Source organism: Lemur catta, chromosome 1, assembly GCF_020740605.2.
Source record: "Lemur catta isolate mLemCat1 chromosome 1, mLemCat1.pri, whole genome shotgun sequence".
NCBI lineage: Eukaryota > Metazoa > Chordata > Mammalia > Primates > Lemuridae > Lemur > Lemur catta.
The window spans coordinates 277,965,612-277,992,753 of NC_059128.1; the positions used below are offsets into that span (position 1 = coordinate 277,965,612).

Consider the following 27,142-nt stretch of genomic DNA (forward strand, 5'->3'; position numbering starts at 1 on the left):
CTATCTCTATAAAAAGCCAGGCATGGTGTGTTGTGCACCTGTAGTCCTAGCTACTCAGGAGGCTGAGTTGGGAGGAATACTTGCACTCACAAGTTCAGGGTAACAGCTATGATCACTCTTTAGCCTGAGTGACAGAGCAAGACCCTGTCTCTTAAAAAAAAAAAAAAATTACAAAAAATTCTGCTGTGAGCATTGTTGTATAAGTATCTGTTCGAGTTCCTGCTTTCAATTCTTATGGGTATATACCTAGAGGCAGAATTGCTGAATTATATGGTAATTCTGTGTTCAATTTTTTGAGGAATCTCTAAACCTTTCCACAGAGGCTACACTATTTTACATACCCACTAGCAATGCAGAAGGATTTCAGCTTCTTCACATTTCCAACACTGTTAACTTCTCTTTATTGATGATAATCCTAAGGGGTGTGAAGTGGTATCTCATTATGGTTTTGATGTGCATTTCTCTAACAGCTACTGATGGTGATCATATTTTAATGTGCTTATTAGCCATTTGTGTATCTTCTTTGGAGAAATATGTATTCAAGTTCTTTGCCCATTTTTGATTTGGGTTGGGTTTTTTTTGTTGAGTTGTAGGAGTTTTAAAAATACATATTCTGGATAAAAATCCCTTATCAGATACATGCTTTGCAAATCTTTTCTCCCGTTTTGTGGATTGGTTTTTTTTTTTTGTTTGTTTGTTTGTTTTTGTTTTTGAGATAGCGTCTCACTCTGTTGCCCAGGCTAGAATGAGTGCCCTTGTGTCAGCCTAGCTCACAGCAACCTCAAACTCCCGGGCTCAAGCAATCCTTCTGCCTCAGCCTCCTGAGTAGCTGGGACTGCAGGCATGCACCACCGTGCCCGGCTAATTTTTTCTATATATATTTTTAGTTGTCCAGATAATTTCTTTCTATTTTTAGTAGAGACGGAGTCTCACTCTTGCTCAGGTTGGTCTCCAACTCCTGACCTTGATCAATCCTCCCACCTCGGCCTCCCAGAGTGCTAGGATTACAGGTGTGAGCCACCACGCCCGGCCCATTTTGTGGGTTGAGTTTGCACTCTTGATAGTGTCCTTTGATACACAATAGTTTTTAGTTTTTGTGAAGTCCTATTTTTTGTTGTTACTGCTTGGGCTTTTGGTGTCATATCCAAGAAGTCATTAACTAATTCAGTGCCATGAAGTGTTTCTCCTGTTTTCTTCTTAAGAGTTTTATAGTTTAGCTCTTATGGTTAGGTCTTTGATCCATTTTGAGTTAATTTTTGTATATGGAGTAAGGTAATATTCCAGCGTCTATTCTGGGAATAAATCCCACTTGGTCATGGTATATAGTCCTTTTAATATGTTACTGAATTCAGTTTGCTAGTATTTTGTTGAGGGTTTTTGCATCAATGTTCAAAAGGGATATTGGTCTTTAGTTTTCTTGTAGTGGCTTTTTGTATGACATTGGTATCAGGATAATGCTGGCCTCATAGAATGAGTTAGGAAGTGTTTTGTCTTAAATTTTTTGGAAGAGTTTTAGAAGCATTGTGGTGTTGATTCTTTTTTAAATGTTTGGTAGAATTTACCAGTGAAGCCAGGGATTTTCTTTGTTGGGAGGTTTTTTTGTTTTGTTTTGTTTTTTGAGACAGAGTCTCGCTCTGTTTCCGGGCTAGAGTGAGTGCCATGGCATCAGCCTAGCTCACAGCAACCTCAAACTCCTGGGCTTAAAACGATGCTACTGTCTCAGCCTCCCGAGTAGCTGGGACTACAGGCATGCCTGGCTAATTTTTTCTATATATATTTTTAGTTGTCCAGATAATTTCTTTCTATTTTTAGTAGAGACGGGGTCTCGCTCTTGCTCAGGCTGGTCTCGAACTCCTGACCTCGAGCGATCCTCCCGCCTCGGCCTCCCAGAGTGCTGGGATTATAGGCTTGAGCCACCGCGCCCGGCCCTCTTATGTTCTTATTACATAATCCTAGTTTTCTTTGATGGTTTTCTTGCTTTCTGGTATAACAAGGTATTTCAGGATTATCTAATAAATTTCCTGTTCTAGACCTGGAGACAGCCATTTCTTCAAGGATCTCTGGTTCTTTCTGTGGGAAATATTTAGGGATAATAATCTAGGCACAGATATATTTACTTACTTTAGTTTGGGCATTTCTTCTAGGCCTTTTTAGTGGACTGAACTGGGAATCTTTCCTTTTTGTTTTTAAAGAGAGAATGTATATTCCTGTCTTTTGCTGAAAATATTGATTCCTAATCACATTATTTGCTCTTCCCAATATATGCATATATACATACATATACATATATGTGTAATAATACCAATATCATTTCTAGCCATAGAGTGACTGAAAACGTAAGCTTTCTTTGGTGTATTATCAAATTTCTGTGTTTGCCAATCACTTGAAACAGTTCCTCCTTGTGCTCATTACAATATTTCTTCATCCATGTTGTTGCATGTGTCAGTGTGTTAGAGTTCTCCAGAAAAACAGAACCAATACAATATATACCACAATATATGAGAAGATTTATTATGGGAAGTGGCTCACATGGTTATGAAAGCTGAGAAGTCCCATGATGTGCCAACGCCATCTGCAAGACAGAGACCCGGGAAAGGCAAGGGTGTCCTACAGTCTAAGTCCAAAGGCCTGAGAACTAGGAGCTCTGATGCCTGAAGGCAGGAGCAGATGGATGCCACAGTTCATGAAGAGAAAGACTCCACCCTTCCTTCCACCCATGTTCTATTCAGGCCCTCAGTGGATTGGATGGAGGCCATGATTCTTGCCCACGTGGGTGAGGGCAGGTATTCTTTACTCAGTCTACGAATTTGTTTACCAGCTGCTGGGCATCCCTTAGCCCACTCAAGCTGACACATAAAATTAACCATCACAGTCAGTATTTCTTTTGGATTGCTGAATACAATTCCATGGTATGAATATACCACATTTTGGTTTACCTTTTCTTCTATTTGATGGGCATTTGGTGTCTTTCTAGTTTGTGCTATTATGAATAAAGCTGCTATAAACATTCCTGTACAAGTTTGTTTTCGTTTTTCTCACATACACACCAAGGAGTGGAATTGCTGGGTCATACGGTAGGTATATTTTGGACTTTATTAGACACTGCTGAACAGTTTCCTAAAGTATTTGCATCATTTTGCACTTTTACCAGCAGTCTACCAAGGGTCCTCTTGTTCCCATTCTCCTATACTGATTTCTCACTGTCATTTTTTCCTATTTTTCTTATTCTGATAAAATTTGGCCAACAGTTTTCCAACCCTGTATTGAATGTTTTATTTCTGTTGTCCAATTTTTTTTGTGTTCTCCTATTTCCTATTCTTTAGTAATATTCTGTTAGCACATATTCTAATTTCAGATTTTGATTTGAGAATTTCCACACTTAGAAAACTTTATAAAGTGGGTTCAGAGATGTCTTACATTTGTTGTTTTTGAAGCCAAATTAAGATTTGTTCCCTTTATATTAATTTTTATTATTAAAAAGTCCTCAGGAACCACATAACATTGGTCCCTTTAAATTGAGGCAGCTGTACTCAAAACTGATGCCTGGGGCCCAAACTGCAGTTCACTGGGTGTTGAGGAATCTAGTTAGATTGACTCCTGTAGGATTTCTTTAGTCTAACATTTGTGGTGCAAACTGAGGTTTCAACCAAATACCTTTTTTTTTTTTTTTTTTTTAATAGAGGAGGCCTCATTACATTGCCCAGGCTGGTCTCAAACTCCTGGCCTCAAGCAATCCCCCTCAGCCTCCTGAGTCACTGGGATTACAGGCATGAGCCACCACGCCCAGCTCTTTTTTTTTTTTTTTTCTTTTTTGAGAAAACATTTAACAGCCCAGGGTCTCACTCTTACTCTGGCCCACCAAATCCTGTATGTGATGGCCCACGAGGCAGCCTTTAAAGTCAGGTCTCTCAAATTTTCCCCAAGAATACCAACTCTTTCATGTACTTTTAGTACCTAAAGTATGTGTTTTATCTTTCTAAACCACAGTCCAGAATCCTGGCACTTCAGGAGGTACACAGAGGATTCATTTGTGAATCAACAGCATTTATCAGAAATTTGGAGAAACCTGGCTCACGCCTGTAATCCTAGCACTCTGGGAGGCCGAGGAGGGCGGATTGTTTGAGCTCAGGAGTTCGAGACCAGCCTGAGCAAGAGTGAGACCCGTCTCTACTAAAAATAGAAAGAAATTATATGGATACCTAAAAATATATATAGAAAAAATTATCCGGGCATGGTGGTGCATGCCTGTAGTCCCAACTACTCAGGAGGCTGAGGCAGAAGGATTGCTTGAGCCCAGGAGTTTGAGGTTGCTATGAGCTAGGCTAACACCACGGCACTCTAGCCTGGGCAACAGAGTAGACTCTGTCTCAAAAAGAAAAGAAAAGAAAAGAAATTTGGAGAAATCTGATGTTTAAGAGAGACAAATGGCCAGGCACTGTTGCTCACGCCTGTAATCCTAGCACTCTGGGAGGCTGAGGTAGGAGGATTGCTTGAGCTCAGGATTTCAAGACCAGCCTGAGCAAGAGCAAGACCCTGTCTCTACTAAAAATAGAAAAATTAGCTGGGGCTGGTGGTGTAAGCCTGTTATCCCAGCTACTTGGGAGGCTGAAGCAGGAGGATAGCTTGAGCCTAGGAGTTTGAGGTTGCATTGAGTTAGGCTGATGCCACTGCACTCTAGCCTGGGCAACAGAGTGAGTCTCTGACTCAAAAAAAAAAAAAAAGACAATCCCATGCTTTCTAAAACAGACTGATTATCAGACTTACCAGGGAGCTTATGAAAATGTAGGCCTATGGACCCCTCTGCTGGGTATTTTGAATCAGGGGGCCAGGATAGAGCCAGGAATCTGTACTTTTAAAACAGCCAGCTTATCTAAAGTATATAGTCATTCCCCAACCAAAGTTCCCTACATCCTAGCCATGACTTAAAAGAAAAGATCTAAAAGCTACATATCCAGATTACATTATTCTAGTTTCCCATAGAAACCGGGCTTCAAGGAGCATACAGCCATTTTTGTCAACATGACACACTGACCTGTAGACAATGTCTATACCTTTGATAAAAACTGGCTGAAAGCATCAACCAGTATTTACATAAGAATCCATGTCCATTTGTTCCAAAAATGCCTGGAAAAGTTGGCTCCTAGAGGAACTTGTGTGTTCCTTTCTGTCAAGCAAAAGCTGTGCATCCTGAGGTATTTGTTTCCTGGCCTTCTTGGAAGTTCACAGATAAATTAGGTGTCATTTGGAAGCTTACCCCATTTAAAAAGGCCTGCTGTATCTCTCTCTGCCGATACTTTAAAATGGCCAATTCTGTTTTTAAAAAGTGTTTATAACCACATCTAGGAATAGAGTTATAATGTAAGCAATCCTGCTTTAGGTCCTGAACAGTTCCACAGCTTTGAACTCTCCAAATGTTCTGGAAGCCAATATATGACAAGCCAATATATGAAAAACAAATCTCAGTTTTTATTTGCAGAAGGAGAAAGAGACCTGGTTGGGTTCGCTCTCCCCTAAGTATCCAGCGCCAGCATAGGGCCTAACATAGAGCAGATGCTCAGCAAATGCTTGCTGAAAAAGAACGAATCAACAAGGGAATGAGTGATTGAAGTAGTGAATCGAAGAACTCGCCCATTCTTGTACCGGGCGCGGGTCTGGCAGGAATCCGTGAGCCGGCGGGAGGCGGCCCGGATTGCACCCGTCGGGGGGCGGGGCGCCCCTGGAACCCCGCCCACACGGGGGCGGGGCCTGCGGCGCGCGGGAAGCTGCGCGCGGGGCGGCCGGAGGTGACGGCGCCGCGGACTGACCGCGTCCCCTCAGGTACGTCTTCCCAGGGATGGCCCCGGCGGCCCCGCGGTTTGCCCAGCTCGGGCGGGAGGGAAAAATAAGGTCTGGCCGCTGAGGCCTGGGACAGCTCCAGAGCGGCGTGGTCCTGGCATCCCGGCAGCCGGCCCCGGCGCGGCCCCGGCCCTGCGCGGCCTCCTCCCGCCAGCTCTTGGCCGGCTTCCTGGGCCCACGCCTAGTCCCTGGGAAGTGGGGCGTCCTTCCCCGCGCGGCTCCCTCCCCCGTGAGACCCCCTCTTCCGGAAGACCCCTCCCGGGGCTGCCCCTCCCCCAGGCGACCCCGCCGTTGGGTACCCCCTCCCTCGGTCAACCGCCTCTTCCGGCTCTCCCCCAACCCCCATTAAGCTGGGGCGGGTCGCACAGCCCGCGGGGGCCCCAGAGTGGTCTCTACCTGGGTGCTTCCTTTGGCCCTTCGGATGTAGCCGGAGAATCATGAAGTCGTGGGAGCCGCTGCTCAACGAGCATTTTAGGTGGAGTTTGCGAGGTGTTCGTGTCAGGTGGCATCATTATCATCCTTTCCCAATGCAGCGTGCATTTTAATGGTTAGCAGGGTTCCTAGCTCATAGTAAGCGCTCAATAACCCTTTGCTGCTGTAATACTGTTATTTAATTCATTACCAGCATTTTGCAGCTTTCCTCTGTCTTTGGAAAAAGAACGCTGCCCGAGGAAATTTTTGCCCCCCTCAAGACTCAGGAGCATGAAAGTCATCACGTGCGAAATAGCCTGGCACAACAAGGAGCCGGTGTACAGCCTGGACTTCCAGCATGGGACCGCCGGGAGGATCCACAGACTGGCGTCTGCAGGCGTGGACACCGCTGTCAGGGTAAATGGGAGCTGAGATAGGCGCCAGGAAGCACTGCCTGAAGCGATACTTCTCATTCCTTTATTTAAAACCGTCAGCAAACTCAAACTACTTTGTCATCTAGCCCAGAATGCTAAATTCTCAGGGCCTCAGGTGAACAGTGAAAGTGAAAGAGAGCCACTTGCTTACTTGACTAATATTCCGGACATTGTCCTAATGGGGTGCCCATTGTTTTAGAATCCTGATCTAGATTCCTACTGGGTAACAGTTTGCTCTAGAAAGAGGTAGGGAGGACAGCAGACAGTGGGACTGTATCGATTTATGTTTGAGATAGGAGAGGTTCCTTCATTTTACATTTCAAAAGAAAAACTAAATTATTTTCCTGAAAATGAGCATGGTGTTATTTTAGTAGGAACAAGATAGTAGATGCTATGTGTTTTTTGAGTGGATGTTTTGGTATCAACAGATCTGGAAGGTAGAAAAAGGACCAGATGGAAAAGCCATAGTGGAATTTTTGTCCAATCTTGTTCGTCATACTAAAGCCGTCAATGTCGTGCGTTTTTCTCCAGCTGGGGACATTTTAGCATCAGGAGGAGATGGTGAGTGTTGCTGTACTTCAGAAATTTTCTAGAAACCACACACCTGTGTGTCTCATGTCAAATTGTGAGACATGATTTGAGCCTGTGCCTTTTATTTTAGGTGTGGCTGACCCTTTCACTCTGTCCTTTAAATAGTTTGGTAAAATACTGTTCTGGGGAGTGTCTCAGAATGAGGGGATGGAGGGCAGAAGATTAAACTGAGAAGACCTGTTTGAAAATAGCTCCTTTCCCACCAGGCTGGTTTGGAGACAAGTAGGAAAGGTGCTTGCCATTCTGTCAGGGTCCCAAAGCAACTGTTCCAGCCTTGTTTGGTTGTTAGTTTAATATCTGTGGTGATCAGAGTTAGTAGCATGTCTCTGTGTAATTAGGTAATGAGTTGGCTTTGGGAGTATCTTTAATGAATGGCCTTGTAATTTATGCTTTGTTTGGTGGGAGTAGATTGATTCATATTTTCTGCCTGTGCTTAAATGGGACAAAACTATATATCCATAAAAAGTAAACCTTTTTACTATACTTTAAAACAGTCTAGAAACCAGTAAATCTCAGTTTCTGTTTGCACGAGGAGAAAGAGACCTGGTTGAGTTCAGTGCCATGATACCTGGGGTGTGTGTGTACATGTGTGTAGAGGGAAAGGTGGGGAGTGGGAGAGTCGCCCAGGGCTGGCCACAAACTGTCTCATATAAGGTAGCAAGTGGCAGCCCTCATTTACAAAGTCCTTTGGCCTTGGAGGCCCAGAAACCATAGAGTGTTCACCTGTCAGAGCCAATCTCATCTTAACCCAGCTCCCATGTTAATATGTGCAGCCAGGACTCTGGTTAATTTAGAATTGAAACACATATGTCCATACAGCCTGTTCATTCACTCTCCTGTGGACATTCCTAAAAGGGAAGCCAAGTCATGGTCAGAAGGCTACATGGTAAGCATGGAGCCAGAATGTGGGGAGTTAGCAGACTCAGACAATTGCTGACATCAGGCTAAAGTATCTAATGTGTCCATAATGATATTAATAGCTAATATTGACATGAGCTTACTGTGTTGTAAGTGCTTTCTGCATATTGATGCACTTAAGCTTCACAACAGCGCTATGAGGAAGTGAGGAAATTGAGGCATCAAGATGTTAAGTGACTTGCTGAAGGTTAGTCAGCTAGAAACAGTTTCCCAACCCTTGCACTGGTGGCTCTTTGCTGTTTTGGGTTTTTTTTCTTTTATTTAGTTATTTTTATGTTATGCCTTTATATTTGTTAATACAGCCAGTCACTTTGCAGTGGTGTTTTGATGGCCTGAGAACCCTTCTGTTCAAGATAACTTTGTGTAGCTCTGATCTGTTACGATTTTGATTTTGGAATTTTAGTTCAGAAGGCCAACCTACTTTTCCCGTTCAAATTCATAGAAGTAAATCATTGTGGCTGTTGTGTCCATTGAACAACATAAATGTTATTTAAAACCCTAAAAATTCAGAAATGATGGGGCATGCAGTGAAGCATGGCTCATTTTTAATTGGGTCACTCCACAGATGCTGTCATCCTATTGTGGAAGGTGAATGACAACAAGGAACCAGAGCAGATTGCCTTTCAGGACGAAGACGAGGCTCAGATGAATAAGGAGAATTGGGCTGTTGTAAAAACTCTGAGGTAACTGGGGGACCATGGGAATGATTTCTTTTTATGGTCGGAATGTGCCCTTTTTCTTGAGACAGAGTCTTGATGTGTTGCCCAGATTGGTCGTGGACTCCTGGTCTCAAGCAATCCTCCTGCCTCAGCCTCCCAAAGTACTGGGATTACAGGAGAGAGCCAACGTGCCCAGTCTGCCTTTTGACTTTTATATCTAACTTAAAACTTTTACTTCTTATGACTGTCAGACAGTCATAAGACAATAGTTAAAAAATTAAAAAATAATGAAAATGGATTTTTTTAGTTTCTGCTATAAAATTTTCCTTAGTAAAAATGAACCAATTTTAAAGATACAGATACCCTTGAGAGTACTTGTTTGTAGCTACAGCTATAGTTCCAGTGGAAATTTCTGTAGTACTATTTAAATGCATGGTCCCTGAGTTTGCCCTTAAATTTTGGGTAATTTTTCCACGTTTGAGTCAATAACTGCTTTTTTCTCCTTTTTCTTTGGATTCTAGGGGCCACTTAGAAGATGTGTATGATATTTGCTGGGCAACTGATGGGAATTTAATGGCTTCTGCCTCTGTGGATAACACAGCCATCATATGGGATGTCAGTAAAGGTAAATGATATGTTTTTGTTATTATCAGCAGGAAGGAATATTCTAAGTATCTAAAAAAGCCTAACCTGCTTTAACTTTAAAAGCAACACAAAAAATTTCTTCAGTGAGCTAAAATAAAATAGGTGGTTGGCTCTACAGGATAGAGATTAGTCCCATATGCCATGGATCCAACTCAGTTTTTAGGGCCTCAGTAGGAATGTAAAAGGCTTAGCAGTGGTGTTGTGAGTTAGTGGTGCTGAGGCAGGCAGATCTCATGTGGGTGGGGATGCAGACGTGGTGACAGGCCTGGTCCCTGCCTTCATGGAGCTTAGGATCTCGGAAAGATTAGCAAGCCGTTTATAATTAATAGGTCATTGTGTGCTAGCTGATGGGGTAGGTGGATCAGGTTTCCATTTTAGGAGACCAAGGAAAGCCAAGGACATTCTGCTGCTAGAACATTCTGTTCTCTAGTTGGGGAGACAGTAGACATATGAGAAGTTAAAGTGATATAAAAATAGCAGCAAAATGCCAAAAGCCAGTAGTGGCTAATTCCTGGCTATTTTTATCCCCTGCAGTCCGTTACTCAAAAATTTTTTCCCCCAAACCAAACCTCTTGCTAATTCCACAACCCAAGTGCCTTGGCTAGGGAGTTGCAGCCAATGTGGTACTGCACTGATCCTATTTCCATTCTCTCTGAAAGTCTCTGTTCTTATTAGTTTCATGCCATCCAGCTAACCTCCCTCTGTCCTGCCTTATCTCTGCCATACTGTTTCTATTCAGTCCCCAGCTTTCCAGCAAGTTGGAGGACCAGTGTCACTGTTTTTCTGTCTATCCCAGATCTGGCTATTGTCCTGGATAATTTCAGTGTCTGTATGGACAGTCCATCCAACACCCCCTTAAACCCCTTGTAACCAACCTTGAACACAGCCAGCGGCCAGCGGGCTGGGTGCTGCTGTGGTGCTGGAAACAACAGGAACAAAATGGTTACATTGTAGTGGGGCCTGCAGACAAAACACCATGGCTGTAACATCAAGTGGGCACTGTGAAGGGGCTCTCAGGGAAAGCTCTGAGCATTTGGTGTTTGAGCAGAGACACAAATGAAGTCAGGGAACAAGCCATGGGTGTTACTCAGGAAGTAGGTTCTGGCCTGTGGGAACAGCAGGTGCAGAGCTCCTGTGGCAGGAGTCGCTTGTGCATCCAAGGATGAGAATGGAATGGAATAAACGAGGGTGGCTGGGAGCACTGAGGTTGGGAGGAGGTGAGGGGCCAGGTCACGCAGGCTGTGGGCCATGGGAAGGAGTTTAGATTTTATCCCAGGAGTGATGGGTTGCCACAGAAGGGTTTTGGACAACTGAGTAACATGATTTTACTTCTGTCTTAAAGGCATGTCTCTGGGTGGCATGTGGCAAATAGACTAGGAGAGGACAGGAGGTGGCAGGGAAGCTGTCCTTGGTGTAACCAAACTCAGGGGAGCGGGGATGAGGCTTGGGCTCAGGGGTGATGACGGGTGGAGAAGGTTCGATTGGGACATATTCTGAAGAAAGAACTGACATGATTGGCTGATGGATTGGCCATAATTCCAGGTGTTTTGGCAAGTAGGTGTATGTTGGTGTTGTATTCTGAGGTTAAGGACACCGTTGGGGGAGCAGTTTTGGCAGGGCGCGTGGAAATGAAGGCCACATCCGAGATCTCTGCCACTTTAACTGCTCTATCAGTGTCAGCCTCAGGCAGACGTGTCACTCTCTGACCAGAACCACACGCAGTGTTCTGACACCTTTACACCTTCTCACGCTCTTCTTCCCAGAGCCCCAAGTGTCCTGAGCCCTGTCTCCTGATCTGTCAGTCCCCTTCTGGCCTATCATGTTTCCTCTCCAGCTTGCTCCCCGCCTGGTCCTCTGCCAACACAGTCCTCTCGGACCCCTGTTCTTCCATTTCACTCACCAGGACAAACTTCAGCCTGGGATCCGTGTCACAGTGGACCTGTAATTTTCTGGCCCTAGGCTGAACACAGCTGGTTAAAAACCTGCCACCCTACTGGTTAGGCCACTGCAAATTCATCCTGTCCAACCTCAAGTGGGGTCTCGGTGACCTCTCCCACCCCCAATTCACTTGTCAGGGTTATACCCTCTTCTCAAGTCCAACCACCTTAATCCTGGCAGATTTCCTGGAATTTTCAAGGGGAGAGGAACACCAGTAAGGACATAGGGAGGGTGGGGGTGGGGGAGTTAGACTGACACGTGTGCGTTGAGTTTTGCACAGGTGGGTCACCGGCAGCTTGAGGGCAGGCAGTTTAGCGGGCTGTGAACAATGACTGCCACATTGCAGTGGGCTGAGGGGACGGAAGGTGAGGGGCTAGGAAGTGAGGAAGGCCCCATCTTAGAGGGGAGGGCTTTGCTGTTTGTTTTTTTAAGAATGGCCAAGGCCTCATAACTCCCTCCTCTTTTTATCCAGGTGCCATCTGTGCTGCTGTTTTTATCTGCTAAATATTTCCCCTGAAATCCCTCTTCCATCCCTGTTAATACCGCGCTAGTTCAGGACCTTGTCATTTCTTGCCTGGTCTACTGTGTCACTTCCTTACTAGTAATCCTTTTTGCCGTCTTTTCTAAACTTCAGCTTCATCTCTAAAATGCAGATCACTTCTTAGCTTCGTGTTCCTTTCCGCCCACACACCTGGAGTACCCAGAGCCTTTGCCCCACACACAGGTCTCCGTAACATTCCTCCTCCCTCCTGACCTTGCTGTTCTTGGCCCTCTGGCTTACCCCGTTACCCCGTAGCAGTGCTGTCACTTCTCACTGTTCCCAATTTGCTGTGCGGAGCTGTCTTTTCACCCCACAGACTTTCTTAGGATACCCTCATCTCCCTGTGCTCTGGTCCCTGCTTCATCTTGTGTGACCTGGGGAAGAGAACTGCGGTCTTCTCTGACCTTCACCCCTGCTTCATCAGCTGCTCTCCCCCTGCAGTCCGGGTTGTGTGGGACTTGCCTGTTGATGAGTCTGATCCTGAGCTCCCTGAGGGTGGGACAGTGTGAAGTCATCTGTCCCAAGGGCCTGACACAGGGTTTGGCACATAAAGAGCTACTCAGTCAGGTACCACCTGCTGAAAATGACAGAACGGTATAAAGGGAACAGTGTCTAAGCCCCACTTTATAGCATTTGTGCTCAAATAGGTTTTGGTAACGCTGTTGTGTGCTTTTTTTGTAGGACAAAAGATATCAATTTTTAATGAACATAAAAGTTATGTACAAGGAGTAACCTGGGATCCTTTGGGTCAATATGTTGCTACTCTGAGCTGTGACAGGTACTTTAGTATTTGGCAAGTTGTCATTGTCTGTATTTACTTGAAATTCTCTGCAGAAGTATATTTATCCCAATTTAACCAAGATGTATCATAGTTTAGATTTGATTCTTTTGTTCTTGTTTTCAACATATGAACATGTGACCATACAACGTATTATAACATAATAAGAAGTGGGAAACTAATGAGGGCAAATGCCTTAAATGAAGTTAGTGCTTAGTAAATCTGTATTGAATGGATAAGTTAAGTGTAGAAAGAGCTTTCTAACATTAAATAAACTTTGAAATACATTTGATTTCACAGGAGACTTAAAAAATCTTTTATGAATGTGACTTAATCAAGAAGAGGTAGTGGGAGTTAGTCCAACTGAAATAGTTAGACTATTTCAGCTTTTGATTATAGTTTACTGATACACTGATTTTAATGACTCTATTTAAATTGATATAAAAATAAATGATTTTTGTCTTTTCTGAAAGGAAGTCTTATTGCTGTGTTACTGTTATAATTGCATTTAATTGTGTTCTTGGAACAGAGTTCAAAAAAATCAAGGGTGGCAGGTATATTACTTAACAGTTAGAATAGTCCTTTGGAATATTTATCCAACTACTTTTAGTTAAAACAAATTGAATTTAAGATGGATCTGAAATAAAAGTAATATGGACGAGTTAGTGTTTATTTTTCAAAGAATCTCCTATTGTATTCGACATGCCATTTATTTTCTGATATGTTTTATTCAGGTAATCAGGAGTAAAACAGTGATTAGTTAGTGGAAGTAATATGACTTATCAACAACCAAATTGACCTGCTGGTGTTTTCCTTAGTCTTACAAATCACAAAATAAACTTCACTGCAATCATGCACATTGCCACTGGGCCAAATGTCCAAGACCTGAAAAGTAAGGCTGGGCCTAAAGTATGTCTTACCTGGGAAGTCAAAACAGTCAATGAAACAGTTTTTTAAAAATTGTCACGTATTTCCCCACTGTAATACCGTTTAGGTTGTTGATAATTGCTTTTGTCATAATTACTCAGTTAAGTCTGAAGTTTTGTGGGCTGAAAATTGTTTAGGCACTCTTCAGTGTTGGTAACAGATTGTTTTCATGTGAAACATAATTAATTTACTAGAAGGGGTAAATCAGACTTTCGTTTTTTATTCAGGGTGCTGCGAGTGTACAGCACGCAGAAGAAACGTGTGGCTTTTAATGTTTCAAAGATGCTGTCTGGAATAGGGGCTGAAGGAGAGGTATGAAATATTTAGACATTCGCTTGCTTTGAGACTAGGAAGTCATGACCTCCTTCTGTACCTCTGCACCTGGGTCACTGGCCTCCAGGACCCGGCGCCTGGACTGGAGGAAGGCTTCCTCCCTGACAGTCAAGGCACAGTTAGTGTGGTGGGCTGGTCTGTGTGGTAAGGGGGTGTGCCCAGGGCCCGGGGACGGGGCGGGGGGCGGGGGGAGCTGATAATGGAGAACAGTGATTTCTAACCCTGTGGAATCACCTGGGAAGCATTAAAAGTGTGGGTGCCTCGGCCTTACTCAGTGGTGTGATTCATTCAGCTTGAGGCATGCAGGGCCTCTGTGAGTTCCAGGCATAGTGAGATCATTCACTACTGATCTGGGAAGATCCCTGCACTGGGCAGCAGAAGGCAGGTGGGTTGAGCATTGCCTGTGTCTGGCAGCAGGCAGTGCCCCGTCTTGACAGGTAGATAGAGAACTCAGGTAGCAGATAGCAAGACCCAGCCAGAGGGCTGGTATTTAGGAATAGAAGGACCTTGCTCTTTGAAAGAATTGGCAAATGGAAATAGGACCCTAGTCCTAGAGGAATCAAGACTACAACTTAGGAATGACCTAAGCGTCTGCCAGTTATGGGGGTGCAAGCCAGTTATTGGAGCAACAAAGGGACTTGGTGCAGATCCACCCCGAGGTGCCAGGGAGAGGCAGTGTGGACCTTGAGGTCACATCTGTCAAGTAAGGATAGTAACTAACAACTGCTGCCTAGTGTTCTTGAGAGTTAAATGCTTAATGTTTATAAAGTATCAATAAATGGTAGTAAGAACTGTTCCACACAGGTGTTCAAGAAATGTTGTTTGAAAAGATTATATGATTATCAGTTTAATAATCCACTATTTTCTTTTTGAAAAGTGTGCATTCAGTTGGAAATTCTAAATATGTACACACAGGTCAAAAGCAAAGGTCTCTTAATCATCTGCCCACTGTCTCCCTAGTCTCGTGCCCCAGACAAACCACTGTTGATATTATGGTGTGTTTTGTTACAGAGTTTTTAAAAATAATTATATATCGCCCGAACACATAGAGAGATACATACACACATACAGCTTTACTTAACAAAAGTGGGTGATCAGTTTTCATGAATGATTACTCTTGCAGTCTTACATGATTATTTGATTTTTAATATGTTTCGGTTTCATTATGTCAATAATAAAGGACAATATGTAAGGAAAAACATGTAGAAACATATAGAAATTGGTAAGCCTTTATCGTAAATGTAAAGATCTGGAATAATGTTTAAACTTTGTATGCAACAGGCAAGAAGTTACCGGATGTTTCATGATGACAGCATGAAGTCATTCTTTCGTAGACTCAGTTTTACTCCGGATGGGTCTTTGCTCCTCACGCCAGGTGTGTTTCAAAGCTTTTGATTTAAGGATGTGATGGCGGAGTGGGAATGTCTCTGCTCTCGTTTTATGTTACATCTTTTCAGCTCAGTGAGTTCTGATCACAGCAGTGGTCCCCAACTTGTCTATACATTGGAACCTCCAGGGAAGCTTCAGAAAAATACCGGTACCCAACGTCCCACCTGAGAGATTCTAGTTCAATTGGTCTGGGGCGGGTGGCCTGGCTTTTGGAATTTGAAAAAGATTTCCAAGTGATTCTAATGTGCCGACAAGTTTGGAAGTCATGAGATTAAAGTGATAGACATTTTCTCTTAGTTAAATTTAACTTTTAAAAAATTTGCTACTTAACCTTTTTAGTGAGTGTTTTTTTGCTAGTTAGACATGTATGTATATGTAGGTCATAGTTCTAAAGCCAAAGATAAAGTACCTTTATTGCTTTTATTCTCCTCAAGAATGAAGCAACCTCTTGTGACAGAAGTAGACACCAGGACAAGTTTGGTTGGACTAACTTGTGGGAGTGGCAGTGGTCAAATCTGAAAAGTCAGCAGAATTAGCAAGGACAAGAGAGGTTTATTGTCTCCAGAGGCTAAGCCCAACAAGATAAAGCTAGGCAGTGTTGTGGCCAGAGTGTTCTCGGAGAAGAATGTCTGCTAATCTCCATGGCTTCTGGACCAGCCTGTGCGTAAAGATGATGGCATAGACCAGGGTTGGGCCAAACAGGGGAGGGAACAGGTCAGCTCTGCCACCGAGACCCCCAGCCAAGCTGGGCCAGGGAGGGCCCAAGCGTGGTGTGGATGACATATTCCTCTGAGTGGGTTCGGCTTTGAAGACCACTGGGGAACATGGGGAATGACACTTGGCTCAGCAGGGAGTCTCAGGACCAAGAACAAGTAGTTATTTACTTAAAGTTTATTATTAAAAGTTGTTTACTAAAACTAGTTGTTTACTAAATCCAGTAACACATTTTTTACCAAATGGCAACTCTAAACATATTTTCAGTTAAAATCTGGTACCAGGTAGGTGTCTGCTATCACTGTTATTGTTCTTAGTGGTGTTAGTAGGTGCAGGAAAATGAAATTACGAAGATTAGAAAAGAAGATAAAAACTGTGGTAGGATTATATTTCTAGAAAATCCAAGAGATGTAAAAAATACTATCAATTTAAAAAATTTGATAAGGTGGCTGGATATCGGGAAATATGTAAATATCTGTCTTTTTTTATATTAGCAGTAAGTACTTAGAAGTGGAAAGAGGAAAAATATTCAGAGTGCAAAGCCGGTAAAATGCATTGAAGTAAATTTAATAAGAAAGGCACAGGGCTTTTATGAAGAGGAGTAGAAAATCTTACTGAAGGTTGTAGAACAAGTTCTGAACAAATGGGAAGATATATCATGTTCTAAAAATTAACATACCAATGTAATTTTTAGTTAGAATCTCATTAAGGGTGTGTATGTTTTTTTAATTAGATGAAATCTCAGCTTTGTTTACTAGAATAAATGCTGATGAACAGTCAAGGAAGTATGAAAAAAAGAATAATATTTGAGAGGGCATTTGCCTCACCACACGTCAGGAACATAATATACTTTTTATCAAATCAATATGGTATCAATACAGGGCTAGACAAATAAATTAGTGGACCAGAACAGAGAATCCAGAAATAGATCTCAAGATGTAAGGCAATCTAATATAGGACCTTAGGTGGTATTTCAGTGAGAAGAATATTTTATTTATTTATTTATAATTGTATATTACTTAAATAATTTTCAAGAAAATTAGACACTCAAGGCAAATAGGACAAAAATGTCATTAAGGAGGCTGGGAAGTATTGAGATGGGACAAGAACCTTTCTTTTTTATTGACAAATAAAATCGTATATATTTATCATGTATATGATGTTTTAAAGTATATATACATTGTGGAATGACTAAATTTAGCTAATTAACATAGCATTATCTCATATAGTTACAATTTTTGTGGTGAGAACACATTATATCCACTCAGCATTTTTCAAGAATATGATGTATTCACATTAACTACAGTCACCATGTTGTACAATAGGTCCCTTGAAGAGACGAACATATTATTGGATGAATGGTACTGGGGTAGCCAGTTGTATGGAAGAAGATGAAATTGGACCCCTCACTTTTAATAAATTCCAAGTGAATTCAGTACCTAAATATGAAAGGTAAAAAATAAAACTCCTACAAGAAGATGTAGGTGGACATTCTAGAAAATGGGGAAGGCCCAAGACTGGAAACTCAGAAGCTTTTGAAGAAATGATACAGCCTTTGAGTGTGTTTGAATGTAGACCTTTTATATGATAAAAGATACAGTGAGCAAGTCAGTGAGTAGACAAATGATAGAACTAGAAAATAATATTTGTGGTACAGGGAAGAGAAGGCTAATGTATATCATATACAATGATCCCTTCCAAATTGATAAGGGGAAAAAAAAAGAGGAAAAGAAAAACTGAGAAGAAAAAAATGAGTGAAGGATATAAAAAGGCAGTTTGTAGAAGAGGAAATCTGCATGTTCAACAGATATAGGAAAAGGTTCACTAGTAGAAAAATACAAATTAAAGTGGTGTAACAAGGCCACAAAGGATCTCTCTGTATTCCCTTCAGACTGGAAAAAGCAATATCCATTGCTGATGGGCTTGCAGAATGTGGGTACTGCTCGTGGGAATGTGAATTGTCACAGCTACGTGGAAAGCAGTCTGGTGACTCATGTACCTCTAATCCATCCATCGCTTGGCTGAGACCCAGTTCCTTACGAAATGAGAGCATAGATGTAAAAGTGTATGTTCAAGGATATTTATTGCAAGCATTGTGTGTAGTGGTAAAAAAAAAAACAAAAACAAAGCATATTCATTGACAGAGTTTGGGTGAATGCATTATGGTATTAATATTTTCAGACCAGTAAATATTACATAGCTACTAAAAAAGAATGCATTTGTGCTATGCAAATTAACTTTCATGAGTAGTTGACTGAGACAGACAAAATATGGAAAAATTAAACACCCTATTTTGTAAAACAAAGGACTAAACTTAAAAACTATCCTATGGGTATATATGATTGAGTAGTGACTGGTAATAATGATTCTGTGAACATGGAGGAAGTATAGAAATGGCATAATGGTTTGTTATTCATAAAATGGACTACCTGGGGATGGAAGTATGAGGTGAGATGGGGAGAGGGTAGCTAGGCAGAAGTATAATAGTAAAAAAAAAAGACTACTGATGCTATCGACTGTTCTCCCCAGTAGATGTGAAATGATCACATGTAAAAATATATGTGTGGGCCGGGCGCGGTGGCTTACCCCTGTAATCCTAGCACTCTGGGAGGCCGAGGTGGGTGGATCATTTGAGCTCAGGAGTTCAAGACCAGCCTGAGCAAGAGCGAGACCCCGTCTCTACTAAAAATAGAAAGAAATTAGCTGGACAACTAAAAATATATAGAAAAAATTAGCCGGGCATGGTGGCGCATGCCTGTAATCCCAGCTACTGAGGAAGCTGAGGCAGGAGGATTGCTTGAGCCCAGGAGTTTGAGGTTGCTGTGAGCTAGGCTGACGCCGGCACTCTAGCCTAGGCAACAAAGCGAGACTCTGTCTCAAAAAAATAAAATAAAATAAAATAAAATTATATGTGTGTATATGTATCAAGAAATACGAACGTAAAACAGGAAGGTGTTCCCAAGAGCAGCTTTGCATGACGATCACTCTGTGATGATCTAACCTGGTTTTAAGTACGTCCTGGAGTAAGTGTAGAAAAGTTCTCAAATGTGGACTGTTCCCAGAGCAAAGCCAGGTTCTGCAGGAGGCTGGAGATTTCAGCAGAGTCCTTGGTCTTCGGGCAGCCCATGGCTGGATCAGGCAGTCTCAGCCACTGGGTGGCACCCAGGTCAGAACTCGGGAAACAGGGATGCAAGGATCCTAGTGGAGGCTGGGCAGCTGGCTCTAGTCCCAGCACTTCAACTGCAGGGACAGAGGTGTCCTGTAGCAGGGGCCTCCTGCTTTAACCTCTCCAAAACCCAAACTGGCTTCCTGGGGGTTGCCCAGGTGGGGATGACAGGTGGGTAGAACAGGAGTGAGAGGTAAGAACAAACACATAGTGATGGAATTTTTGTTTTTGTTGTCAGTGACAAGAACATTGTCCAGAGAATTCATTTTTAGGGAAAATATTTTACAAACCAGAATTGAAGGCTGTTGAGTTTTTGTTGGTGACGAGTTTAATAAAACATTGACTTTCTTTCCTCTCCCTCCCTTTCCCCACTCCCCACCCAGCTGGATGTGTGGAATCTGGTGAAAATGTAATGAATACAACTTACGTTTTTTCCAGGAAAAATCTTAAAAGGTATGCAATTGAGGGAAAATTTGAAACGTGTACCCTTACTTTCTTGCTTTTGCTGAGTAACAGTTCCTTTTTCTAAAACTGTGATTCCTCTGTCAGGCCTATCGCTCACCTTCCGTGTCCTGGAAAAGCAACGCTGGCTGTCCGCTGCTGCCCAGTCTACTTTGAATTGAGGCCGGTGGTGGAAGCAGGTACCCTCAGAACCAGGACTGGTGTTAGGTTTTGTCCCTGAGGCAGGTCACCAGGGTGAGGTGGAGATTTGGATTCTGACAGGCGGGTACGTGGGTTTCATTCAGTTTAGTTACTCTTAAAAGCTGGAGCAAAGATGGATGTTATCAAAATATGTGCCTTTTTTTTTTTTCATTGTTCAGAATACACTTTCTTGCTTAAAGTAACATTAAAAGAATATTAGTACTTGTTTTGTTTTTCCACTGGTTGAATGTAATCCAGTGTCAAGTTTCTATGCGGTAAAATTGTGTATGAATTGGATTTTTTTTTATCCCCCCACCCGCTAGCTGCTTTTAAGATTTTTCTCTTTATCAGTGGCTTTAAGCAGTCTGATTACAATTTGCCTTGGTGGGATTTTCCTCATATTTCTTGTGCTTGGGGTTCATTGAACTTCATAGATACGTAGGTTTGTAGTTTTCAGCAAATTTGGAAAGTTTCAGCCATTATTCTTTCAAATACTTTTTCTGTCATCTCGCTGTTATTCAGATACTCCAATTACACATGTATTAGGCCATTTGGAATTATCCCATGGCTTACTGATACTTTGCTTACTTTTTTCAGTGTTTTTTTTCTTTCAGTGTTTTATTTTAGAAGTTTCTATAGCTGTGTTTTAAGTTTACTAATCTTTTCTTCTGTGTGATCTGCTATTGGTCCCATCCAGTGTATTTTTCATCTGTGACATTGTAGTTTTCATCTCTAGAAGTTCAATTCGGGTCTTTCTTATATATTCCATGTCTCTGCCTAACATGCTCCATCTTTCCTCTTCTTGAACATATAGAATGCAGTTATAATAACTCTTTTAATGTCTTGTGTACAAAAGACTGGTTTTGACTGATTTTTTTTCTCTTCATTTGGGATCTTATTTTCCTGCATCTTTGCATGCCTGGTCATTTTTTGTTAGATACCAGACATTGTGAATTTTACCTTAGTAGAAACTGGATATAGTTTTATTCTTATAAATATTCTTGAAGTTTATTCTGGGATCCAATTAAGTTACTGAGAAACATTTGATTCTTTTGGGTCTTGCTTTTAAGCTTTGTTAGGCAGCATTTACTCTAGGGTAAGTGTCCTCAGTCCTGAGGCAAAACCTTCTGAGTAATGGATGCCCTGTGAAATACGAAGTTTTCCACTGTGGCTGGGGGAGCATGCACTGTTTTTGGCCTTGTGTAAGCTTCAGGGATTGTTCTTTCTAATAGTTCTTGCTCCAGCCTAGGTAGTATCCTCTAACATGTGGGCACTGGTCAGTACTCAGGCATGACCCAAGAGAGACCCGGAAGATCTCTGCAGCTCTTGTCTCTGGTCCTCTGCCTAGGGAACTCCTGCTGCCAAGGCCTTCCAGACTCTCAGCAACATCTTCTCAACCCAGAGAGTCTGCTGGGCTCCCTCTAGCTTAACCGGGCCTGGACACTCCAGGTAGTAATTTGAGGCAGTGGTATAACTTACCTCATTTGCTTCCCATCTCTTGGAGACCACTGTCCTTCATCGCCTAATGGCCAGTATCTTAAAACTATTGTTTCATATATTTTGCCAGTGTTTCAGGGTTTTTTTCAGGTGGGAGGGTAAACCCGGTCCCTGTTACTCCATGGCTGGAAGTGGAGGCTGTTTTTAACTTTGGATCCTATATGTGAATACATAAACATCCCTTGATAAAATGCTTCTAAGTAACAGTGATTTTTTTCCTTATCAGAGACTGACCCTTCTGATTGACTTGTCTCACTCACACGCCTTCTTTATTTTCTCTTCCCTTTTGGACCTCAATGCCCATGATTCTCGGTTCATGATACACTGTCCTCACTGATTTGTGCATAGTTCTCTTGTATTTATATATTCATATGCAAAATAGCAGAAAAAGCTGAATTCTTTTGTAAAGCATATAATAAACTAGTTTTTAGTAAAATTATGTCATTATGTCCCCCAGGAGAGGCCTTTGTTGGGAGAATTAGTTACTAGTTTCCTTCAGGAGCTTTGTTTTTGTTGTTTTACTCTGTCCCTGTTCCGCCTGCAGACAAATCGTCACAGGAGCCGGGTCTGGAGCTAATGTGTCTGCCCTATCGCCTGGTGTTCGCTGTGGCGTCAGAGGACTCCGTGCTCTTTTACGACACCCAGCAGCACTTCCCTTTTGGTTACGTGTCTAACATACATTACCACACTCTGAGTGATGTCTCGTGGTGAGTAGTGAATGCAGACAGTGTGTGTTACCCTGGCCTAGGCCCTGGACTTACGGAGCATTTCGTTACCAAAGAGGGCTTATTTGGCCCTGTTCACCAATTGTTTTTTAAAAGGAATCAACATTAAAAGGAAAGCTCTTTCTAGTTTGCCACGATACTTGGTTCCTGCTTTAGCACCAGTGGGTTTTGATGCCATTCAGGTTGCCCTCCGGGATTATCAAACTCTGATAAGTGGAGAGGGCAGCCCTGTAGACTCCCTGGTCATACTTGGGGACTTGTCAGCCTCTGCAGGAGGAAGCCGTCCCCCTGCAAGTCCCCTGCTGCCCAGAGCAGGGAAGGTGCCCCAGGGCCATGCTTGTCCTGAGAGTGTCGCTCAGCACTCTGCCCTTTGGCTACGTGTGGTCCCCTGGTTCAGCCTCCACTGTCTGTTCGGCCCAGCGAGAGCCCCAGCCGAGGCTTCATCACCTACCATCTATTTCTTGTTCCTTATAACTCTTTTTTTTCTTTTAATTTTCTTTTTATCTTCGGGAAAAAAAGGTCATCTTGCCTTTATTCAAATGGAAAGTTAATAATAGTACAGACAGATTATGATGACTCAGAAAATTGAGGTAGTATTGGAAAAGGGAACTGCATGAGTAAGGAACTCATACAAACCCTTCTTTCCTAGTCAAGCTTGTGATTTTGCTTGAACTTCCATTTTGTAGCTAGTAATGAAAGTGTTAGGCGTGGTCCACAGACTTTGGTTAAGGTCTGTAACTTTTCTCTTTGTTTTGGGAACAAAGGTCCAGCGATGGGGCCTTCCTGGCCATTTCTTCCACGGATGGTTATTGTTCATTTGTGACATTTGAGAAGGATGAACTTGGAATTCCTTTGAAAGAGAAGCCAATTTTGAGCATAAGGACTCCTGATACAGCAAAGAAAACTAAGAGTCAGATGCACCAAGGGTCTTCACCAGGATCTAGACCTGTAGAGGGAACTCCCACCAGCAGAATCCAAGACCCCAGCAGCCCCTGTACAACCCCCCCTCAGGCCAGACAGTCTCCAGCCCCAGCGGTGGTCAAGGACACTCCCTCGATTACTCCTGGTGTCAAAAGCTTCTTGCCAGCGCCTTCAGAGGAGAAGCACCTGCAGCCCAGTAGCCAAAACACAAAAGCCCACCCATCCCGAAGGGTCACTCTGAACACATTGCAAGCCTGGAGCAAGACAACACCCCGGTAAGAACTTTTGATAGTATAAGACTTGTCATTGCACAACGAAAAATGAAATACAAACTGAACACCCTCAACCTGTTATAGGTGAAATTCCATGTAGTGCATACGTCATACCAGTGTGTTGCCAGAGAGAGATTGCTTAAGGTCAAGTCCGAGAACGTCTTTCCTCGCATATAGGCCCCTGTTGGTTCCTCCATTTCCTGCCTGTCGGGTAAAGCCCAGGCTCCTGTGCATGCAGTAGACTGTGATTTGGTTGCAGCCTATTGTCCAGGACTGTGGCCACTCACTCTCCTAAGTCCTGTGCGCCTTAATCTCCAGCCTGGCCTGAGCATCAGGTTCCCAGAGCACACTCTGCCCGTTGAGGCCTCTGTGCCTTACCTTCCTTGGAGAAGCCTGGGCATCTGCTGCCCTTGGTGACAATGCCAGCGTCCTCCTGAAAGACCCATTTGAATGTCCCCTCTCTGTTCCCGGTCTTTGTGGCCTTCAGCCCTTTTTTCATCACTGTACATCACGTTCGACAGCAGGTGCTTTGTTTCTGCTTCTGTTTCTCCTGCTGGATCATGAGCCCTTAAGGGCAGGAGGCATGTCCCCAGTTTTCCTTATGCCTCCTGCCCAGGGTGGTAACAGACGCTTCCTAGGACATGGGAAGTCCAAGGAGCATCTTCTTGAGGCCGAGTTTGATGTTTCCAGCAGACTGGGTCGTGAGAAACATGAGTGTCCTGGTCTCATGATAGTGGTCTCCAGGGCAGCCCTGCTCTCATTTCTTCCCTGTTCATGTCAGTCTGGTGCACGTCCACTGCTCCTGCTGCCGACAGCAGTGTAGCCCTCAGTTTCCTTCCTTCCTTTGTAACTCTGATGTCCACTTATCCCCTCTGACTCTGTACACTCCCTTCTCCACCAGTCCCTCTACCTCCTCACCTTCCAGGTCAGCTGAGCGGGGAGGGATGTTGCCTTAGATTGAAGCTCCATGGGCCTCTCAAATCCCCCACTGTGTTCACATGTCTGCGTCAGCAAGTTCATAATACAGTGTAAGCATAGTGTTTGGCTCTTTGTAAGTCTCTAATTCCTCCCTGCAGACTAGCAAAGTATTTTTGAATTTTTCTATGTGTTTTTAGGTGGGAAAAGGTACTCTTTGAAATGTTTTTGGTAGTAAGTTGCTTTTCCCCTCTTGATTTCTTCTAAACTATTTACCAAGCTTCTTGCGATTATAATTTTTTTAAAATAGTAATAGTTGTTGAAAATTAACTGGATTTTAAAAAAGAATTATCTATATTTTGGCACATTCCACATACAGAAACCATATCTGATAGCCTTCTACATACAGCAGCCAGCAAGCTATTGAGCAGACCATAGGTAATTAAAAACAAACAAACAAAAAAAAAAACATAGGTTTTGTCCAGGCATGGTAACTCAGGCCCATAATCTCAGCACTTTAAGAAGCCAAAGTGGGAGGATCACTTGAACCCAAGAGTTCTAGGCCAGCCTGGGCAATGTAGCAAGACCCTATAAAAAATTTTTAAAAACTCTATAAAAAAAATGTTAGTTGGGAGCTGTGGTATGCACCTGCAGTCCCAGCTACTTGGGTGACTGAGGCAAGAGGATCAGTTGAGCTCAGGAGTTCCAGGCTGCAGTGAGCTATGGTCGCACCACTGCACTCCAGCCTTGGGGACAGAGAAAGACCCTGTCTTAAAAAAAAAAAAATAGGTTTTGAAACTTTCAGAGAGCTGGTTATGGTTTAAGTTAACCATTATAAATGTGATGTTTTAACTTAGTACATGACTGTAATTCTTAGTTACTAAACTAACTAAATTTAAGGCACATTATGATCAGCTGAAAACTTTAAGTATTTCCTTTAATAGTTTTGAAACTTGGTATCAAACATAAATAATTCCTGTGACACTAACAAGCCATCCTTCCCGCTATTTCCTTTTTTTTATATCAAGGAGAATAAATTTAATGCCCTTAAAGACAGATACTCCACCAAATTCTATACCAGCCAGTGAAATTTCCACCTGTTCCATAGAAAAAATTCAGTCAGGTAAGTGATATAGTTACTGGTTTAATATAATTAAAGATAGAATATCTTTTCTTTTGTTCTCTTGGAAATTAATGCCATCTAATTTTAAGTCAGTTCTGAGAAAGCAAGGGTGCGTCTGCTAGAAACATCGTTTAAACTCACCAGTCGCGTGTGTTAAGTCTCAGCAGGGAGACCACCTTGCCGTAAAAAGCACCCTTGTGAGCTAGATCAAGTTTCTCAACCTGATGACTATTGACATTTTGGGCCAGATAATTCTTTGTTGTGGGTGCTGTGGGGTACTTAGCAGTGTCCCTGGATGTCACCCCTTGCCCGTGACATCTCAAATGTCACCTGACATTGCCCATTGTCCCTTGAGAGGCAGAGTCGCCCCTGGTTGGGAACCATTGCTATAGCCCTTGACGTCAGTGAAAGATCTTGCCAGGCAGTTCGGTTCCTTGTCTTGGCTCTGTATCTTGTAAATATCAGCTCTTAACTCTCAGCATGTTCATTTATTTGTCACCTTCTGTTTGCTGGTGTTTCAGAGATGCCTGGAGACCCTCAGGGCAGTCCTCCAGAGCTGAAAAGGCCCAGACTCAATGGAAACAAAGAAAGCATCCAAAGTCTGGACTCTTGATGAAATCTCAACTTTTGCTCGCCTGCCTGCCGGTGTGGGAGCTCCGTGTGCGCAGGGAAGGAGGTAGCCGAAGGCGCGGGAGGCCAGCAGCATCCAGAGAGCAGAACAGACGCTCGTTAAATTGATTTCTGTAACAAAAGTTACATGTGTGCTGATTTTTCTCCAGAAATATGGATGCTGTTGTATTCGGTATCCACTTTTAACTTGGGGATGTGAACATTTTAAAAGACTAAATCCTCCTTTTGATGAATTTCTGAAACTGGAGCAGTTCAGCATTATTTAGCATGAAAATCAGTAAACCCTCCCTTGAATACTCATGAAAGTACAGATACTTTATGGGCAGACTCCTTTTAAAGTTAGAGTTAGAAAGAGGAGAAAGTAATTTGAGAAGATTTATTCTGTTGAATTTTAGAGTGTTTGAAGTGATTATTAGATTTAGCTTCTCAGTTGATTAATTAAACTTTGGAAGGTTGTTGTATTTGTTTTCTGATTTTAAAGATAATAATACTCATTCTGGAAATTTAGTGAACTACAGTGAAGTTAAAAAAAAAAAGTGAGGCTGGAGGTGGGAATCACCGTAATCTTAGCACCAGAAGTAACTCTTGTTGTAGTATGTTTCCTTCTTAGCATTTTTATGGATCTTTTTCTTTTTTTTAAGACAGAATTGAGATTTTACTTCAGATACAGTTTGGTATACAAATAGGTCAACTTAGATTGGTTTTTCAAACAAAAAACTATCTTAGCAATTTATGTCTACTCTTGCTTTTTCTGGGCCTGACGATGATCATATGTTCTCTTGACCTGTGAGGAGTGAGCATGAGAGCTGTGGATGCGACGTGTGGTTGAAGGAGGCAGTCACAAACGCCTGGGGGCTTCTCTGAGCCCCGGGGGCTGCTGGGTGGTGTGATCGAGGGCTTAGTAGTCCTGTGACAGCTGGGATGAAGCCGTGTTTAGAAGCTGGTGCTGCAGCCTCCCTTCAGGAGAGCTGTTACAGTTGAATTTCATAATGTGTGATGCTGTCACTTTGGCATATGAACAGATGAGTCATGCAAATGAAGCGGGTAAACCTAGGGCTTTCTTCCCAGTCTGAAACAGATCAAAGTGTCAAAGAGTTCAGGACAGACAATGAAGTCTGACAGGAGTGGGGCTGAGGAG

At 42.8% G+C, this 27,142-nt stretch overlaps 1 protein-coding gene across 2 annotated transcripts; it reads left to right on the forward strand.

Moving 5' to 3' along the window:
• The first annotated feature begins 5,748 nt into the window (after nt 1-5,748).
• CHAF1B (chromatin assembly factor 1 subunit B) lies at nt 5,749-26,465 on the forward strand. Of its 2 annotated transcripts, XM_045540647.1 has the most exons (14): nt 5,772-5,817; nt 6,461-6,663; nt 7,109-7,241; nt 8,755-8,872; nt 9,370-9,473; nt 12,654-12,750; nt 13,905-13,989; nt 15,292-15,385; nt 19,663-19,732; nt 19,829-19,920; nt 21,963-22,125; nt 22,908-23,339; nt 25,280-25,374; nt 25,896-26,080. In XM_045540647.1, exons 2-14 carry the CDS (start codon nt 6,538-6,540, stop codon nt 25,985-25,987), a joined length of 1,701 nt encoding a protein of 566 aa, XP_045396603.1. In that variant the 5' UTR covers nt 5,772-5,817; nt 6,461-6,537; the 3' UTR covers nt 25,988-26,080. The 2 variants fall into 2 exon arrangements, with proteins under 2 accessions (XP_045396602.1, XP_045396603.1); XM_045540646.1 differs by lacking the exon at nt 25,280-25,374 and having other exon boundaries at nt 5,749-5,817; nt 25,896-26,465.
• The last annotated feature ends 677 nt before the right edge of the window (nt 26,466-27,142 follow it).